Consider the following 21,734-nt stretch of genomic DNA (forward strand, 5'->3'; position numbering starts at 1 on the left):
TTCTGAAGCATAACAGGTATTAAGGCAAAGTTGTTTGCATTTGAACTGTGGAAAGAATGTTGGCAAACCTATACTGTTTTCTTATACAGTGACTGCACTTTCTTTATATATCATACATGTATTTGGGAAACGGCACACTCATAATCTATGGCTGGTTGTTGAAAGGAAAATGGCTGCTATGGAAAGAATTAACTTGAACCAGACCAAAATGCACTATAGTATTCACCTACATTCCTGGCAGCTTGTAACCTGCTATGGGTTTTAAAAAATCAACAGCATCATGGTATATGTTGTTGTAGGGTTTAACGCTATTGTTCAGCACACAATAGGCTATACATGGCGGCCAGTATTAATGGTGGAGGAAGAATCCGGTAAACATCTGGAAAGAACCACTGACCCACGAAAAGCTACTGGCAAGCTTTCTCACATACCCATGTTGGAATCCGAGACTCGAATTCACGCAGGCAGAGGTGAGATGGCAGTGATCCGTAACGGATAGCGCTTTAGACCACTCGGCCACTCGGGGCCCCCTATCATGGTATATGCACAAAATTTAATCATTTCATTCACCAGTTTATAATTTTTAACTTGATATTTGACAGGGGGCCTCAGACACTTATCTTGTTTGCATTTCAATCCAAATGCAGTTTTCAAGTGTAAAAATAAAAACCAGCTGCACACTGTTCTTTTCTGCTTCCTTGAATTTTGGTGAAGAGGTGAGTTTCTTAGACTTCACATACATACTAGGTAAAAGAAATTATCATCTGCATCCAATAATTGGTTGTTTATTTTTTTCATATTTTTGAAAAGAACTGAAGAAAGCAAAAGGACAAGAACAGCTGACTAGCCTCTGTCTGCGTGGGTTCGAGTCACAGATTCGGACAATGTGGGTATGTGAGAAAGCCTGCCAATAGCTTCTCGTGGGTCGGTGGTTCTTTCCGGGGGTTTTCCTGGGTTCTTCCTCCACCATTAATACTGGCCGCCATGTATAGCCTATCTTGTGCTGAAAAATGGCGTTAAACCCTACAACAACAACAACAACAGCTGACTAAACATGTGCATCTGATGAATTACATCCCCTTCCTAAAAACCATTGTCCTTTTTGACAGTGATTTCAACATGCACTGACCTTATGCTGCCATGCTCATGGATTCTGCTGACACTGGGACAGTTCCTACCATGAACAAATGTGAAGTGTTGAGACTGATACAGCCAGCCAAAATCCAATACTGTGTACTGTATGTAATCACATAAAAGTTGGACTAACAGCAAACAAAATATATCCTGATCTGCCATCATGTAATGTACTGGTCAGTCATGGTCTGTTTTCTGTACTGATCTGACTAGTCCCAACAAACTGCATTGACCAACATTTTGCTGGTGCATTGTGCACTAGCAGATCTGGGTCTATGCACAATTTGCAATAGGATTGGACATATAAGAGAGTAGAGACTAACAAGAGTATGGGATAGTTTTCAGTGCACAAGAATGTGCTGTAGAGACCTTGCCTTTTAAAGTGAAAGAAATTGGTGATTTCATCTCAATAAGATTGTTATAACTTATTATGCAGAACCAAACATTATGTATCAAATAAATATGCATAAATAATAACAAATCTTACCATAATGCATGCTACCTTGTGCATGTAGATGTGAACACAGTGCGGTGTCATTTACTTGTCTTCTAGGAAAGTGATAATGCTTTAGACTATCTCAGTATTGACATTGTAAGGTTTTGCACAGGTGTAATGACCCTAAATTTTTACTCAGAATACTAACCTTGTCATGGTGCAGTAATGATGCTGATCCTGATATTGACAAAATCAATCACCATACTGTAAAACTTCTGAATTTGCCATTTTATTTATTTATGCTAGGACTAGATCAAAGATTTTTTCCATCAGGGTTTTGATTTGGAGAATTGGAACTGGTTCATTTTGCTTAAAATGGCCATATTTTCTCATTTTTGCCACAAGAACATAATATAATATAATATTATAATATAATATTCCATCTGGAATTTTTATTTTATTTTTTCTTTAACTGAATATTGCAACCCACCTGAACCTCCTCTGGATCAGCTCTATTCTGATGTTAATGGTCACAGAGTCATTGTTCCCTCAGTTTAAAAGAGGCTTTTTGAATTTTTGAAGATTTCTGATGTAGTTGAATGATAATTTTTGTTATTGAGATTTACAAGTTTGATATTTATCAAATCCTAAACTCATGAAAGACTATAGAACACAAGGGCCATTTTAATTATTTTAAGCTCATAGAAGACTATAGAACACAAGGGCCATTTTAAATATTTTAAATTCACAGAAGGCTATAGAACACAAGGGCCATTTTAAATATTTTGAACTCATAGAAGACTATAAAACACAAGGGACACTTTAATATTTAAGAATGTATACCTAATTGCTTCATGGAATGTACATTTTTTAAATTCCAATGTATTTAATAAGGGATAGAAAGACGTGACATGCTGTTTCCACCATTTTTGGTTTTAATGCAGTAACTGGAGTTATCACCATGACCCATTTTCAGCTTTGTGAGAACAACTGTACGGAAACATATTCTTGTTTTCTAGACAGATCCAATGAGATTTCACTGATGGACCCAATAATATTGTTTTGCATCATTTAGTTGGGGTGGCAAAGGTTCTGTGGGGTGGAACCCTGAGTGGAAGTTAAGGAGGTGGGGGTGGGGGCCACTTGAAGTTCCCACATTTTAAGTGTATCCAGTGCCTCACCCTTTTTTGGATTTGTTGATTGGTAATTTAAATTCAAATTTCATACTGCAGATTGTAAATGGACTTTGTATTTGTAGCAAAAACCTTTTGCCCTAAAGGAAATGCACATGTCAATTTTTTTAATAAATTTTTGGCCAGAAATACCGTTAGTAGACCCGGATGGGAAAGTTGTGGGCTCAGTTAATAGATACAGTCCTAGTTACAATAGAAAAGTTGGTCATTTGTTAACAAAAGAAACAGCCATTATTTTTTTGGCCAAACAAACCACCACATTTTTAAAACTGAACCCTGATAGGAAAAATTCTTAGACCAAACCTGCTTTCATATTCATGTTAAAGGATAACCCACAATATCCCTAACAAATTTAAAAAAAATAGAATTGCTGATCAATATGAATTATTGGCGATGCTGCTTTTCCTGTGCTGTCGAGAAAGGTTTAGTTCAGTGTTGAACAATACAAGTTTTACTGCTCCATGTTTTTGTCATTAAGAATGGATTCAGTATTGATGAATGCACTTTTCAAGTGCTAGTTTTCCATTATACATTATACTGTACCATTCTTCAGTGTTGGGCTGATGACCCACAGTAAGTGGGTGGAGGGATGCCATATACACCCAACCGAACATCTCACAGGATGATGTACAACACATACTCGCTTATAAGACAAGTTCAACTGCAAACTGCACAGACCCAGATCTGTCATCGCATAATGAGCTGGCAGATCTGGGTCTCTGCAGTTTGCTAAGTGTAAGGCACATTATGCTATGGCAGCTCAGGGTCTATGCTGTTTGCAGTTTGAGTTGACTTATGAGTATATACAGTAGTACATGAGACATACCGTATGTACTTGTGCATAAGGCAGATCCATCTGCAAATTGTGTAGACCCAGATCAAATCTTGTATTAACATGCCAGCAGATCTGGGCCAGTTCATTTCTTTAGAGTAAATAGTTGAGCAAACATCATAGATCCTGATCTGTCAGAGGATTAATTGACAGAAGATCAGGGTCTGTGTTGTTTGCAGTATGACTCTTACACGAGTAAGTACAGTGTGCTAAATGATTTAATAATATGCTTTGCAAACTGAAATGGCAACAGATCCATTTTCCCCCTAATTATTTCTTTTGTCTAAATTGTACACAATATTCTAAGATTACATTGTGAGATCTTTTGAATACTACATAGATTGAAGACCCTTTTCATAGTCATCAGCAGCCATATTGAGTATGTTTGTGTGTTTTGGGGATTTAAAATTTTTAGTCATATCTCTACAATGTCTGCAGTGTGGTAGTTTATAGTGGTGTCTAGCACTAGGGCATCATGCTGCAGGCATAAAGCATTATGTCCCATCCCAGTCAGGTTATCCTGACACCAGGCCAACCAGTCCTAACACTAACATTTTAATGCTGAGCACCAAGCGAGGCAGCTGCTAGTACCATTTTTGTAAGTCTTTGATATGACTCGGCTGGGGATTGTATCCATGACCTCCCGCATCCGAGACACTCTAACCACTTGGCCACTGGAGCGGTCTCTTTCAAAAAGTCCTAGCACTGACCTTTTAATGCTAAGTGCCATTTAAGGCAGCTGGTAGTACCATTTTTATAAGTCTTTGATATGAACCCATGACCTCCTGCATCCCAGCCAGATACTGTAACTACTTAGGCCACCTGAGTGGTGCAGCCATGTTGAAGATCATCTAATAACTGTTACTTTAATGATATAAGGTACTTGACAAGTGAAATAAATTTATTGAATCTCAAGAAGACATCATATATATATATATCAGAGCAGTAAATAAACTTTCTATAATATGTTATATATAAAAGTTTTTGTGCTGATTTTGTCTTAGTTTATATGTTGAAAATTTGTTTGACATGTATAAAGGTCAACTGACAGCATGGTCACTACACAGTTTATGACCTGAGACTTAAATTTGCAGTTAGTGACCTACCAGAAAAAGGAAACAAACAATGAAAGTTGCAACAGATAAGCATGAACACCGGTGACAATGGAATTCAGCAGTGAAACCCAGCAAAATTAAAACCTCAATAAACCTAAACCCCATTTAAACTTTAAAATAGTTTTATGGTTCTAAATATTCACTTTCAATAAAATTACGGAGTAAATCAAAACCCCATCAAAACCACAATATTGAGCTGGCACAGTGGTTAAGCCATTGCACTCATGAATAAAAGGGTAATGGATCAATTCCTTCCATCAGATGGGTTACCATAGTGTGTCTTTAGGTGATGTATTTTTCTTGGCTCAGCATGATACAAACTACAAACGTTTTTCTGTGCAGTAAAACAAAATAAGCACAAACATTTTCAACCTGGTCCCAAACAGTTTTCATTGTTGAGAATGTTTTACTCAACATAAAAAAAACCTACAATTCTAGTCCATTTTATCTGCATTTCCCATATTAATAATAATAATGAGGACTTTGTATAGCACCTAATCTTTAGAAGCTCCAAGTGCTTTACAACATTAGACAACACCTATAACATAAAAAAAAACATATATAATGATATTATTATAAAAAAAAACCAAACACAATGAAATTAGAAAACATAAAAAACATGCTGAAAATATTTAAGGTAGGAAACATTATTAGGTCTTTAAGTTTGTTCTTGCAGTCAAAAAAAGTGAGTTTTAAGAGCACTCGTGAATGAGATCACTGTGTTGTTGTGTCTAAGTTCAGTGGGCAATTCATTCCACGTTGCTGGGCCCTGGTATGCAAAAGAATGTTGTACATATGACTTCGTTTTCATAGTGGGAATAATGAGTATACGATTGTCAGAAGAAGAGCATAAGTGTCTTGCTGGTGTGTACAAATGGGGGAGGTCGGATAGGTATGTTGGAAATGAGCAAACCAGCCTTTTCCACAGCAAATGCACAAAATCTTGTGAAATTCTATGAAATATGTTTGGCGGTGTGATAATATTTTTATTATTTTGAAGAGAATAAACTTTATTTTCCAATGCTGCAAATGGTTGGTTGAAAGCTAAAAAATGTTAATAACCACTGAATCAAAGGTGTCAGCTTAAGTAAAGTCGTTAAAGGGATAAATATTATGACTAACAAATCTATGAAAGACTTAAGATTTTCACTCAAAGTGACTCTCCATTGAGTCACCAATTAATGAGAGAGTTGAAATGGTCACTCAGTGTGGCTCATCATGACTAAACAATTAATTAGAGTGCATATTGTTGCTGAGTTGTTCAACATAATTAAATAATCAATGATATTCTAGATTGTTATTCATAGTGGCTCATTATGACCAAGCAATCTATGCTAGAATCTAGGTTGTTGCTTGAAGTGGCTTATCATGTCTTAGAAATTAATGATAGTCCAGATTGTCATTCAGAGTGGCTTGTCATGACTAAGCAATTAGTGATAGAGTCTAGAATGTCATTCAAAGTGGCTGATCATGGCCAAGCAATCAATGACAGTAGATTGTCATTCAGAGTGATTCATGTCTAAGCAATTAATGATAGTCCAGATTGTCATTCAGAGTGGCTTATCATGACTAAGTAATCAATGATAATCCAGATTGTCATTCAGAGTGGCTCATCATGACTAAGTAATAAATGATAGTCCAGATTGTCATTCAAAGTGGCTCATCATGACTAAGTAATCAATGATAGTCCAGATTGTCATTCAGAGTGGCTCATCATGACTAAGTAATCAGTGATAGTCTAGATTGTCATTCAGAGTGGCTCATCATGACTAAGTAATCAGTGATAGTCTAGATTGTCATTCAGAGTGGCTCATCATGACTAAGCAATTAATGATAGTCCAGATTGTCATTCAGAGTGGCTCATCATGACTAAGTAATCAATGATAGTCTAGATTGTCATTCAGAGTGGCTCATCATGACTAAGCAATTAATGATAGAGTCTAGATTGTCATTCAAAGTGGCTCATCATGGCCAAGCAATCAATGATAGAGTAGATTGTCATTCAGAGTGGCTCATCATGGCCAAGCAATCAATGATAGTCTAGATTATCATTCAAAGTGGCTCATCATGACTAAGCAATCAATGATAGAGTCTAGATTGTCATTCAAAGTGGCTTATTATGGCCAAGCAATCACTGACAGAGTAGATTGTCATTCAAAGTGGCTAATCATGACCAAGCAATTAATGATAGTCTAGATTGTCATTCAAAGTGGCTCATCATGGCCAAGCAATCAATGATAGAGTCTAGATTGTCATTCAAAGTGGCTTATTATGGCCAAGCAATCACTGACAGAGTAGATTGTCATCAAAGTGGCTAGTCATGACCAAGCAATTAATGATAGTCTAAGTTGTCATTCAAAGTGGCTCATCATGGCCAAGCAATCAGTGATAGAGTAGACTGTCATTCAGAGTGGCTCATCATGGCCAAGCAATCAATGATAGAGTAGATTGTCATTCAAAGTGGCTCATCTTGACTAAGCAATCAATGAGAGTCTAGATTGTCATTCAGAGTGGCTCATCATGGCCAAGCAATCAATGATAGAGTAGATTGTCATTCAAAGTGGCTCATCATGACTAAACAATCCATGATAGTCTAGATTGTCATTCAGAGTGGCTCATCATGACTAAGCAAACAATGATAGAGTCTAGATTGTTGCTCAAAGTGTCTCGTCATGACTAAGTGGTCAATGATAGAGCCTAGAATGTCATTCAGAGTGGCTCATCATGGCCAAGCAATCAATGATAGAGTAGATTGTCATTCAGAGTGGCTCATCATGGCCAAGCAATCAATGATAGAGTAGATTGTCATTGAAAGTGGCTCATCATGGCCAAGCAATCAATGATAGAGTAGATTGTCATTCAGAGTGGCTCATCATGACTAGGCAATCAATGATTGAGTCTAGATTGTCATTCAGAGTGGCTCATCATGGCCAAGCAATCAATGATAGAGTAGATTGTCATTCAGAGTGGCTCATCATGACTAAGCAATTAATGATAGTCTAGATTGTCATTCAAAGTGGCTCATCATGGCCAAGCAATCAATGACATAGTAGATTGTCATTCAAAGTGGCTCATCATGGCCAAGCAATCAATGATAGAGTAGATTGTCATTCAGAGTGGCTCATCATGACTAAGCAATCAATGATAAAGTCTAGATTGCCACTCAAAGTGGCTCATCATACACATCCTATTTACAGTCTTGGTCTTCCGTATATAATGGACTCTAATCTGACACTCTACTGGTTACTAAACCGATTCCTTTCAAAACAAAACGAGTGTAAACAATCCACTCAAGATTGAACAATTATATTTTCTCATTATAATATACATTCAGATATGTATCCTGGTTTCAGTACTGTGAACCATCCCAGGTGTAGAATCAGAACAAGCACCCAAAATGACACCATCTCTCATCCTGGGGGGGGGGGGTCAAATTGTCATGCCATATAAGTTTTCTTTCAAATTTTAAATGGAAAAGCACATTTCTAAACTGATAACTGTCTTATTTTTAAATTCTCAAGGAGGTATTACATATGACAGGCTTCACTACATGTCATTATTTTTATGAACTGCGCCACAATGGTGATGCTTTTATATCAAATTATTGGTGTAGTACAACTTACATGACAAGGTCTCAGATGGCCAAGTGGTCTAAAGTGCTGGCCTTTACCAATCACTGCCATCTCACCTCTTGCTCACATGGGTTTGAGTGTTAGGCTCTGTCAATGTGAGTTTGTGAAACAGTTTACCAGTAGCTTCCCATAGTTAGGTGGTACTTACTGGGGTTTTCACAGGTTCTTCCTCTACCAGTTACACTGGCTAGCATGTCTTGAAAAAATGGCATTAAACCCATAACAGTAACAACTTGAATGACAGAGCCATTGATGTTCCTTCGAAAGCTTTTATACTGTCATTTAAGCACAAGACCTAATTGTGTTTTGTTTTTTTGGTTGAGCTGTGACGAAGCACAGAGTGATTAGGTATGTTGAACCTTCATGATAAATTAACCTTTTTGATGGGGTTTTGTTGACACTACCTTTTGCCAAAATAACTGATTAAATGGGCCTTTGAAATGGTTGAATGTGTACAAAATTAAAGCCTCTTTTAAGCCTTTGAATGAAAGCCTTGTGCAATGCTTCAAATCAATGACTGTTTCAGAGAGCAGAAGAAAACTGCATTCTTCTATAATTATTATTTATATTGCGGGTAATAACTAATTTACACATGACTGGATGCCAAAGAAGACTGTTAATGGATGCCAACACATTTCAAGGCCATAAGGAGAATTTGAATATTAATTTAGTACAAGAATGTTTTTCAGTGAATTGTAACAGAACACATTGAAAGGTCTTATAAATAAGTATTAAGTCAATTATGGTAAATAACTTATGATATCAATTTCAATATAATGATACATTGTTCATTTTTTTCCATCATTTTATACCAGCCAATAAAAATTTGTATTGATGATGTATAAATATTCATTAACTGTCACCTACTTTAATTATATTTATTTAATTACATGTATATGAATAAATCTTATTAAAATGGGATTTATTTTGTCATATGATAAAATAAACTTAAATTGTCCTTGATACAGTCACCTCAGTTAGGAAGTTTTTTCTCTTGACTTTTAAACAACTGTCTGATTTCACTTGCTTAAAGTGACACTGAAGTTTAGAAGAATATAATACAAATATAGAGGACAACATAACAACAGTGACAATGTGATTCAAATCTTTTCAATCAGCTTCCAGGTTATGAGTACTTAAATAGCTGTGGAGATATAACTCCTCAAACATGTTACTGTTTCCTGAGTTCGATGGCATTACCCAATGAGGATTACCAAATTTTTTTTTATAGGTTTAACTCTTGTTTTGGTTACTAATGAAATATATTTAATTTAACATCTATATTAAGTACATACCTTTGTGAATGAGAAGGAATATATTTTACACCATTGAATAAATGGAAGTTTAAAGTAGATTTTTTTAAAGGTAAATTTCAGGTATTTGGAGAAATGAACAATTAAATCACAAATGCTGTTAAAAGTATCACCTGCCACACATTTTTACTTAAAAATGCAACAAATTACCATTAACTTTTATTATGATGATTATTACAATTTTTGAACAATCTTTTATTTTGTCAATGACACTAGAACTCATGAATATTAATAAGCTTCCCAGAAGTTATCCCCCCTGATTTTCTGAAAAATCAATCTCTTGAAAAGACCTTTCCCAATTTTGATGGAATTTTCAGTCTTTATTTTAAAATGACCTCTTTATTTTATATTATTTATTTCAGCATAACCACCAAATGCAAATTATGAAAATGCAAATTAATATTGTCACTACTTAATATAGAAATGTATCCCTGCTCCAAAGGAGCCCCCCCCCCACTTTATAATTTCAGATGCACTTGCAAGCCGATGTATTTAAGTCATATACAAGGATGGTGCTATACATTTGATTAGATGAAGTGACAGTGGTGGTGGGTTCTGGGAGATCAGATCAACATAATTTTCTTAATGTATGTCACATTATCAAGTTCAGTTTGTTCTTGTTCCTGATATTTTTAAATATAATTAACTTTTATTACTAAATTTACTGGTGACTTAGAATGGGCTTACAAAGTCCTTTTAAATAGTTTTCACATGCTTATTTGACTAATTTAGAATATGTTTCAGATTTATTTGTTTTGAAGATCTCAGTAGGTACTCATTTAAATCAAAAGAAAGGACCACTTAACTGGTCACACTGTAATAAAACTGGGATACATACATATACACATATACTGTACATAAGAGGATGAAATGATAATCTTAGTGGAAGGATATGGATTACCAAATAATGGAAATAATGTTTGTTGGATGTTGGTGTTAACCATATATGTTGGTTGGGTGTGGGGCTTAGCCAAATATGTTAGGTGTGGTGGTTAGCCATATATGTTAGTTGGGGGTCGGAGGTTAGCCATATATGTTAGTTGAGGGTAGGGGTTATCCTTATATGTTGTTTGGGGGTAGGGGTTAGCCATATATGTTATTTGGGCGTAGGGGTTAGCCATATATGTTAGTTGGGGGTAGGGGTTAGCCATATATGTTAGTTGGGGATGGGGGTTAGCCATTTATGTTAGTTGGAGATGGGGGTTAGCCATTTATATTAGTTGGGGATAGGGTTAGCCATATATGTCAGTTGGGGGTAGGGGTTAGCTATATGTTAGTTGGGGGTGGGAGTTAGCCATTTATGTTAGTTAGGGGTAGGGGTTAGCCTTATAAATTTCTCCTCCTGCATTATAGTGCTGGATCTTTTTATTTCAATAGGCAGTTGTGGATAGATGAAAAATTGTCAAGGTGGGGGGGATTAAAACTCTGATTAAAGAAACAGAAGTAAATTCCTTTCCTTTTCATAGGCAAAAAAGTAGTAAACCTTGTTCACAATCACTAAGTAAATCTGTTCCTGCCAAGTTTAGCTACTTTAGCTGTGTACCATGTATATCCCAGTAAAACCCTATCCCATGATGCTCACATTGTCACACAATTTTCTTTTTGTCCAGCCAGACCTTTGATGAAAGAATCATGCAAAATGGTCTATGTATTACCAGGGATTATTTATGCTGTAAGCAAATCTGCTAGAAACTTAAGAGATAACCCTACCATATGTACTCACTTTTAAAGTCAAGACCAACTGCAAACTGTACACATCAGCCATCCCATAATGCACTAGCAGAGCTGGGTCTGTGCAGTTTGCTAGGAGTAATCAGTAGAACAAACAACAGCAGCTCAGGATCTATGTTGTTTGCAGTTTGGATTGGCTTATAAGCAAGTATATATATTTTGTATGTTGGATGGAGGGGATTATAGATCATAAACTGGATAATTCTTACAGGAGTCAGTCTGACCAATACCATACAGACTTTGCTGCAGGTTATGCAAAAGAAAAAAGATCATGTCTTCAGATGAATATGGTACTTGATGACCAATACTAATTCCAATGCAGTTATTTAAATGAGCTATAAATAATCATTCAGTAGATTTGTTTATAGACAGGACTCAGCATGGTATTATCATTGGGAAGATAGTACTTTTTGCCTCCAAAATTCACCAGAATACCAAACCCATAAGTAAGTCACCAAAAACCAGACCCAGAAGTTAGTCACCAAAACCCTGACCCAGAAGTTAGTCACCAAAACCCAGGCCCATAGTCTCTTGACTCTAGAAACTTTACATTTTGTGAAATTTGTTTTGATGTGATTATATTATGCAAAAATCTATGGAGGAGAAGACTGCCACATATCTCACTAATTCCAGCAAGGTAACACAATATCTTACGTTCACACCCCGTGAATAATACACTTTAAAAAAAATAGTTCAGTAAGTAAGGAGCAGGATGTTTTGGAGAATATTAGATGGATTTAAATTAAATGCTCTTTTATGATCCTTCTGTGACATCAGCTTTGACAGAAGACAGAAATAAACCTATAATAAGGTTTCCTTGACATTCCATGGCATTTAAGAGCATAATTGTAGAATAGCTGTGAGTGTCATACTAACCTTCATTTTTAACCTTAAAAAAAAACCCAGATGTCATAGTCTGTTGTAACCATCCAGTAGTGTCACATGTCAGAGTATATTTTAACCTTCAGATAGTACTGGATTTCATAGTCTAATACCTTCAAATAGTGATGGATGTCATAGTCTATTGTAACCTTCAAATAGTGATGGATGTCATAGCCTATTGTAACCTCCAAGTAGTGATCCATGTCATAGTCTGTTGTAACCTTCAGATAGGGACACATGATGTATGTCATAGTCTATTGTAACCTTCTGATAAGTGACATATGTCATAGCTATTCTAACCTTAAATAGTGATGTATTTCATGGTCTATTGTAACCTTCCAATAGTGTCATATGTCATAGTCTATTGTAACCTTCAAATAGTGACGGATGTCATAGTCTATTGTAACCTTCAATAGTGACTTATAGTATATTGTAACCTTCAAATAGTGATGTATGTCATAGTCTATTGTAACCTTCATAGTGTCGTATGTCATAGTCTATTGTAACCTTCAATAGTAATTTGTATCATAGTCTGTTGTAACCTTCAAATAGTGATGTATGTCATAGTCTATTGTAACCTTCAATAGTGATGTATGTCATAGTCTATTGTAACCTTCAAATAGTGATGAATATCATAGCCTATTGTAACCTTCATAGTGACATATGTCAGTCTATTGTAACCTTCCAATAGTGTTGTATGCCATAGTCTATTGTAACCTTCCAATAGTGTTGTATGTCACAGTCTATTGTAACCTTCAAGTAGTGTTGTATGTCATAGTCTATTGTAACCTTCATAGTGTTGTATGTCATAGTCTATTGTAACCTTCAATAGTGACTTGTATCATAGTCTATTGTAACCTTCAAATAGTGATGTATGTCATAGCCTATTGTAACCTTCAAATAATGATGAATGTCATAGCCTATTGTAACCTTCATGGTGACATATGTCACAGTCTATTGTAACCTTCCAACAGTGTTGTATGTCACAGTCTATTGTAACCTTCAAGTAGTGTTGTATGTCATAGTCTATTGTAACTTTCATAGTGACGTAAGCCATAGTCTATTGTAACATTCCAATAGTGACATATGTCACAGTCTATGGTAACCTTGAAATAGTGATGGATGTCATAGTCTAATACCTTCAAATAGTGATGGATGTCATGGTCTATTATAAAGTATATCAGAGTAGAACAGTATACCTTCCAAATCTAGAAACATACTTTATTCCATGGTTTGTGTGAATATTTGACCTTAAGGATGATATTATCCTATTATTCATCTGTCTATATTTCCAAACATACCTCCTACCTTTTAAAAAAAAAATTAATTCTGATAGACGCTTCTGTATAGTAGCTAATAACCTTGCAGAAAGACTGTAAAACATGTGATCTATGAGCCCTAGCATGATGACTATCAATTATCTAGCATATAACTGAAATTCCAATGGCCTGATGACCAGTCAAGTCATTCGGCATTCCAATGGTCTGATGACCAGTCAAGTCATTCGGCATTCTGATATCTAAGATTTTTTTCTTCTTTTGGTCTGTCAGTTGCTCAAGCAGGCTGGTCAGGAGCCCAGTCAGTCACCTGTATGTGTTAAAATCTGTAAAACATCAGCTCAACATTTCTTGTCCAATTTTCATAAAATTGTCACCACATACATAAACTCAGTCATTAGTCACCATGGCTGTTAAAGACATGACTACACTTAAATTAGATAGTGAAGCATTCTTCTAAAAAATTCAATAGGTCAATTTGTAAAGTGCCCAAACTAAATGAATCATTCCACTGTCAGACAAGTTCACCTACTCTCTAACACATGGGAACCAATTTTTCACATCAGTGCAATAAAAAACAATTATTCCTCCAAAGAGAAGTGTTAGCTACTTGTTCATATCCATAAATTGGTTCCCAATTTTCATCTATTAATCTCTACTGTTACCTAGAAGACTAAACCCAATACTGGATCACACTGACAATAAAACTTTGGACAACTGTTAACATCAGCATTCATTTTTATTCTTGGATTTTGGTATACTTCAAAGTCGGTGTAAACGTGTATCCAGTAAGATCCTTTTGTACAGATGGTATATGCAGTAACCATATGAAGTAATGAAAGGGACACAGAATTTTAAACTACTGTTCAACATATATGGGTCTGTTCTGCATTGGAAGTGTGGTCGACTTTTGCACTTCAGTTCTTGTCCATTCTTACATGTCTAGCTTTGTTTTTTGAGTAAAATTTATATTTGCCTTTCAAACACTATGTAAGTTAGAATCATTAAACCCTATGAGATGCACCCGAAAGCAAATTACACAATCACCCAGAAAGTAAGTTTATGTGAACTGTATTTATACAACAAGAGACTATTATGGATCAAAATTGATTTGTCAGGTATTGTATGTCAAAAAGTCTAGTTGGACCTCAGATTACGAAAAACACGCTCTTCATGGAAGTGTCCAGGACCTGTGATGGGTGTTTGAAATGACTTTTATAATGATATATGGTACAATGAGTGCAGAAAGTGCCAGTCAATGGCCCAGACATATTGCATGTGGCATGATAATGTATTTGTACAAGTGTAGAGGCATGCAACTTTGTAATGCAACACTCGAGACATTTTATTCTCGCTGCTTTTATCAAGGTTTCATCTGCATTTAAAGTTGCTTTGTAATTGTGATGTTTTGGAACTTAATCAGTACACAGAAACTTTGTTGGGTTGTAATACTGTACATTTTTTATTTTTATGAATTTTTTATAATAGAAATAAATCTGTAAATGAGAACTTTAAAGTCAACAATCATATCTCTTATAACAAAATGATAATTATGGTTAATGGAATCAAAAATATATAATTTTCTATTTCTGAAAGAAGTATTTAATTATTTTCTTATGCAAAATAGATAATGTCTTACTGCCAGACTGTGTTCTAATTGTATTTCTCCTTAGTTTAATGTTGAAATTTAGACTTGATGATCAGACTAGTATTTTAACCATTTTCCAAAGGTTTTGTGTTTTTTGAAGCAAGTTTGGGAGTTTAAAATTTAAAACATTTTGAACATAATGTAATAACCCACATCTAATTAAATGCCAGGATATGAGTCAAGGCCACATATTCATAAAATGGTAATTTACTGGTCAGCAGGTTACATTGGAATCACTGTGTTCCTTCATCTGTATGATCCCGCATATGTCCTTATGTTCATCTTTCTTTTCCATGTTTGTAATGCATTCTTGACTTATTGACTTGCAGTATGGATGCGTCTGGGTCACTGTGACTTACTGTGAAGGATTTATTAAAGGTTGCATACAAATTGTAGTCTGTACTCATTGACCCGACTATACCTTCTATAATACTACAGAGTGATATCAGACCTATAATGTATTTGCTTGTTGGGGATGGATGTTAAAGGCTAGAATTAGGCCAGATTTTATTTTGATTCCGATTGTCTTTGACATACACTGTTGACATAGTTTTATGTATACATATTTGTCAAGGTAAATTTTAAACATAGTAGCAACATTTTCACCTAGGTTGCGTCTGTTTTATTTTCTATGCATGTCAAAAGTAACTTACTTATTTAGCTCAGCCTCACCATTTTTTCAGACCCCTGCCCCCAAAAATAGAACGTTTGATATTCATTTGTTTATTTCCTGGCTTTCAATTATCAGTTTGTTCACAAATACCTCCTTATAGCTAAAGTGTTCTTCTGCTGTGTCTAATCAAACTTTATAAATATGGTAGGTTGCTGTGTCTAATCAGATTTAGAAGTAGGTTGCTGTTGCACAGAATTTAAGCAACTCCTTACATATTCTAAGGTTAATAGGTCAAGCTTTAGGATGCCTTGATGTAAACATTTTATGCTGGTTTCTGAACAGTGACTTAAAATTCTTGAGACATTTTTTTTATTGATTTTTTTAAAGATTGCCATCCTTGGGTAATTCCAACTTAAAGTTGAATTAGTGTCAAAATTTTAAAGTTTATATTTGAAAGTTAAATTTTCCTTTGGATGCTTAACATAGGAATTCTATTTTCCCTAGTTGTATCTCATCAAAATTCATTGGTAGGCTGTCTTTAGAAATTAGTATCCACCGGTCAGGGTCACTCTTGACGGAGTGCTTAGCTTCCATGTTATAGTGATTGAAATTTTTTCCCAGTCTTTTGTCATTAGTAAATTGTCCATTTGTTGGAGCAAGAGGTCACAGGTGAGGATGATGGAAGATAAAGGTGTCATTTTTGTCTATGCCTTCATCTTCTTGCCATGTTTCTCAACAAAATTTATTTATTGACAGAGATGCATCTCCCTGTATATTAGGTTGCTGAAATGGGGATTAGAGTATGATATACTGAGGACACTTTAAAAAATGATCCTTGTTGTTTTTTTCATGGAGTGATTTACCATAAAACATTTTGACAACTTTCAATTACCCCTTATTTCAGGAATGCTTCTTATTATTATGCCAAAATTTTCAGAAGTTCAAGGCTGTTTCCTCAGTAACTGGGTAGTGGGGTGATCACCATTTTACTGATCACCCTTGTTTGTGTCATTTACCAAAATGTATGTCTGTTTGTATACAGATATAGAATCAGAATTTGTTTACAAAATTCTGCAACTTACCTGCAGGATGAGTTATATGTGTAGTTTCTAGATGTAGGCAATCTATGAGGAAATGATGTTGTTGGTGGTGGTAGTGGTGGCAGTGGCTTTGGGAATTGTGGACGGAAATTGATTGGAGACATCGGAGACACATCCCCTTGATATGAAGGCATGCTTGATATGATCATAAGGTGGCTAGGAACCTCAGGCTGGATGGGCAATGAAACGGACAATTGTCAACTGGTGATGGACAGATGAAGAACTGAACTACTGGAAGACTTTTGCTAGGTCAGCTTTCTGTCTCTGTCACTGTATAAAAAATATCTTGCTTTGATTAAATTGGTTGATTTCAAAATATATAGCACAAGTGATATTAATAATAATAATTACAATATAATCATAATAAAAACAATAACAGTAAGGATGAGGCTGATGCCCTTTTGGGTATTTTACTAATCCACCAACGTACATTGACACTTCCCCGACCTGCAAATACAATTAATGATGTGAGACAAAATGTAAATTCTTGGGACTTATGTTAATATAGTGAGATGAATTTGTCTCATTTTCTTGATAATTAATCAAGTTGTTCAATCATGATTAGATACACTACAAATTTAGACCTAACTGAAGATTGGGGGAAAGTTCAACCTCGATATATGATTCATAATTAAGACAGTTGATGCTATGATATCCAGATGTATTGATAGGGACATTGACAGTCAATGCTTTCATATCCAGATGCATCATTATGGACACTGGCAGTAAATGTTTTGATATCTAGATATATCAATATGGACACTTGCAGTCAATGCTTTGATATCTAGATATATCAATATGGACACTTGCAGTAAATGTTTTGATATCTAGATATATCAATATGGACACTTGCAGTAAATGTTTTGATATCTAGATATATCAATATGGACACCTGCAGTCAATGCTTTGATATCTAGATATATCATTATGGACACTGGCAGTAAATGTTTTGATATCTAGATATATCAAATGGACACTTGCAGTAAATGTTTTGATATCTAGATATATCAATATGGACACTTACAGTAAATGTTTTGATATCTAGATACATCAATATGGACACCTGCAGTCAATGCTTTGATATCTAGATATATCAATATGGACACTTGCAGTCAATGCTTTGATATCCAGATGTATCAATATGGACACTGGCAGTAAATGTTTTGATATCTAGTTATATCAATATGGACACTTGCAGCGAATGCTTTGATATCAATATGTATTGATATGGACACTGGCAGTTGATACTTTGATATCCAGATTTATATATATTAACACTGGCAGTTGATACTTGGATATCCAGATTTATCTATATTAACACTGGCAGTTGATACTTGGATATTCAGATTATTGATATGGACACTGGCAGTTGATGCTTGGATATTCAGATTATTGATATGGACACTGGCAGTTGATGCTTGGATATTCAGATTATTTATATGGACACAGACAGTTGATGCTTTGATATCCAGATGTATTGATATCGACATTTGCGGTTGATGCTTTGATATTCAGATGAATTGATATGGACACAGACAGTTGGTACTTTGATATCCAGATATTTCAATATGGATACACTCATACAGGCAGTCATAAGTTGTAGGATTTAATAATGGGAGGAAGCTTATATTGGCGCTTTGCCCTACTTTTACAAACTTGTTTCCTGAAAGATAATATTTCATAAAATTCATTTTTTACAATACCATCAGCTGAAATTGTGTCCAAATAAATGGGGTTAAAATTTCACTATATGCTATTTCATCTGATAAGATATGTGTGAAAGATGGAATCAGAGCTCTAAATAGAAGTTAATTGGACAAGATTAGATATTTGTACAAGACATTTAAACATCTCTTTTTCATTTGAAGTAAAATAAATTGCCAACAGACCATAATATTGGTTGTGATTTTTAAAATGGCCAATTTTCTCCAACCATTTTCAGACTATGAATGAAGTGTTTTTAAAGCTTTGCATGCTTTCAATGAGTGGTTTTACATAATTCATTTTTTCTCTGTAGTTGCAGGTTCATGACAATGTTTCTATTTATGTTATTGAATTTTCTTGTCAACATTTTACTGAAAATGTTTTTAAATAAATTTTTTAAAAAAAATGTCTCTAGTATATCCACACATCACCCCACCAATTCCCCATTTCATACACTACCAGGGCACCTGCTGAATTATTTTTTTGGGGGGTCAAACATGTTGTGGTCAGCTATTAAATTGTATGCATTTAGGCCAAAATATGTGTAAAGGTACCCCACCCCCATTGACCAAATGTGCAGGCATCCATGTCCACTACACTGCCCTGTGCACAGGGTAATATGAAACCCACTGTCCAAAACAAACTTTTAAAAATGACAAAAAAGTAAATAAATAGTTATGTGTCAAAGACATGGATTTATGCATTCTTTAATCCATTTTCCAATTAATTTCATTAGCTGAATTGCAAAAATGTTGTTCAGCTACACCCACACCCTATTTGTAATTGAAGTTTTCTCAGGCATTTTCATCTTGTATTTATCAGCACTAGCATGTTTTGCAGTTATATTTAAGGCAACAACATCCAGCAATATAATTTATATGGTTTCCCCCACCTTTCTTCTCACATAGAAAAAAATTAGACTGCCACATGGATAGATATAGAATCAAGAAGATAAATAGAGAAAAAGAAGGAGTCAGAGTTACAGAAGGCACAACATGTCACAATTAACACATCTAGACCAAACTGAACAACAGATGCCTAACAACTAATTGTATTTGATCAGCCATGAGAGAGAGAGACAGAGACAGAAAAAGAGAACAGCTGCTACCTCAAAGCAGGGACACTTGTACATATGTAAATGTCCCTGGTAGAAGTATACAGCTTCAGTATTGTCTATTACCAACCTCTTGTTTATCAACATTTTTGGTATCCATCCATTACACCCTCAATCAAGTGACTATATGACAATGTTTCCAAATAAACACTTTCCACTCATTTTAGAGCTCCACAGCAATTTTCATCTTTTTTCCAGGTAAAAGTCCTGTATTTGTTTACCTAGGAAGAGGTATCAGAGACCCTCTACCTGGCTAAGATAACTGGCATGTAGGTACATGTATCACCTGTTAGCTTAGCCCACCTCATTACCTGTATAATACCCTCCACATGGGCAGAATGAATTTAATGCTGTAAAACAGAAAGATTATAATCAGCACTAGTTTTCTTTAAAATGTACAGTCTTGTGTTCATGTAAGACTGCCCTGTTGCATGTAAACTACACAGTTTTGTCTAATTTTAGCTTACATTTCATCTTATCTGACCAATCAGAATTTGCCAAAGATCCCTATTTTACTCTGCATCTGAGATGTCAGCCCTAAAAGGGAAATCATAAAGGAAATGCTACACAGAATCAAAGCATTAGTTTTCATTAATTTTTCAAATGCAATTATGCAATGGATGCAGTTATTCTAAATTTTTGTTAAGTTTTCAAATGCAAATATACAATGGATGCAGTTATTCTAAATTTTTGTCAAGTTTTCAAATGCAAATATACAATGGATGCAGTTATTCGAATCAAATAATTAGTTGACCAATGTAAATTTAAATGATTCACTTTTGCATCATCCATCAATATACGTGTATCTGCAAAAATGATGAAGAGTCCATATAAAGAAGAAAAGTCTGCACTTATGGTTACTTGATGTAATGACGATGTTTAATTATTTCTATTTAATTTATTAATTTTATTTGAAGACCAGTTTCAAGTTCTTATAAAAATTTGTTTTGCTTTTTCTATATAATTCCTCTATCATCACACTTTATGTTTGCTAATTGGAATCAATGGATTTTTAAGGTTGGGTTTATTCTGTTAAAGAGAAATTTTTGGTGCTATAAAAATACATATATCATGACCATATTTTTTCTCTGGTAATTTTTACATCACAAACCTGTTTGATTTTCCACACCTTATTATAATTAGGCATGAGGCTACAGATATTGCAGACAGACTGATAGGTTAAAATTCTAATTTGCACTGATTATGATGTATTAGTTTGTATTAGCATTAGTCTCCATTGTATGGACTGCAGCCATTTAGCCCTATATGATCAGAATGTGATACAGCAACTCACCATTAATTGGTGATCATCCTCTGTACCATTTTAATGAATATCTGGAAAATAGTAAATGTAATTGATACAACATTTTAGTTCACAATCTACTGTCTTACTGATTTGCTTTGTTTTTGTGAGTTTAATTGCCATTTTTCAGCATTGATAGGCTATACAATAGGGCTAGTATATTTGGTGGAGGAAGACCTCAAAAAGATCCACCAAAGGGTATCTATAAAAAATATAAACTTACGAAAAGCTAGAAGTCCCAAGAAAGTTTAAATATATAAAAGATCTGCTAGTTAAACACAGGGATGCAAAAGAATTATGGGAACAAGATGAAAAATCAACATATAAATTCATAAGAGAAGAAATCACCCAACAAATCAGATGCAAGGTGGAACAAGAAAATGTATGGATAAATTGGGAAAGAGCATGGGGGCACTGGGTTAAACTAGGCTCCCATAAAATACAAAGCCTCTTCTTCAAATACATGCATAATGCATGGTTGACAGGAGAGGTCGCAGTGAGATGGCACATGATCAGAGTATCGCCAAAATATCCACCAATCCAGAGGAAGCTACTGACAAACTTTCACACATACCAACATTGCTAGAGTTTTAACCCAAATTCATGTGGACAGAGTGAAATGTGCGAGCTTCTTGAACTACTTAATGTCCGGAGACCGATCTTACTTATTGAATAGCATTTATGGTTATATAACTGTAGACTGACAT

At 35.0% G+C, this 21,734-nt stretch overlaps 1 protein-coding gene across 5 annotated transcripts in view; it reads right to left on the reverse strand.

The window, feature by feature from the left end:
* Nucleotides 1-21,734, reverse strand: part of LOC149781770 (tumor protein 63-like) — a 154,305-nt gene that overhangs the window by 86,759 nt on the left and 45,812 nt on the right. For 2 of the 5 annotated variants that reach the window (XM_089935917.1, XM_089935916.1), the window contains exon 2: nt 16,889-17,176. In XM_089935917.1, coding sequence (XP_089792043.1) covers nt 16,889-17,055 — 167 coding nt within the window. In that variant the 5' untranslated portion in view covers nt 17,056-17,176. Of the gene's footprint in view, nt 1-1,621; nt 1,705-16,888; nt 17,177-19,794; nt 19,962-21,734 lie in introns of those variants that run through there. The other 3 variants (XM_089935915.1, XM_089935922.1, XM_089935920.1) reach the window with 3 other exon arrangements.

The sequence above is a fragment of the Sinohyriopsis cumingii genome, chromosome 15 (assembly GCF_028554795.1).
Source record: "Sinohyriopsis cumingii isolate HCF-2022 chromosome 15, ASM2855479v2, whole genome shotgun sequence".
Lineage (NCBI taxonomy): Eukaryota > Metazoa > Mollusca > Bivalvia > Unionida > Unionidae > Sinohyriopsis > Sinohyriopsis cumingii.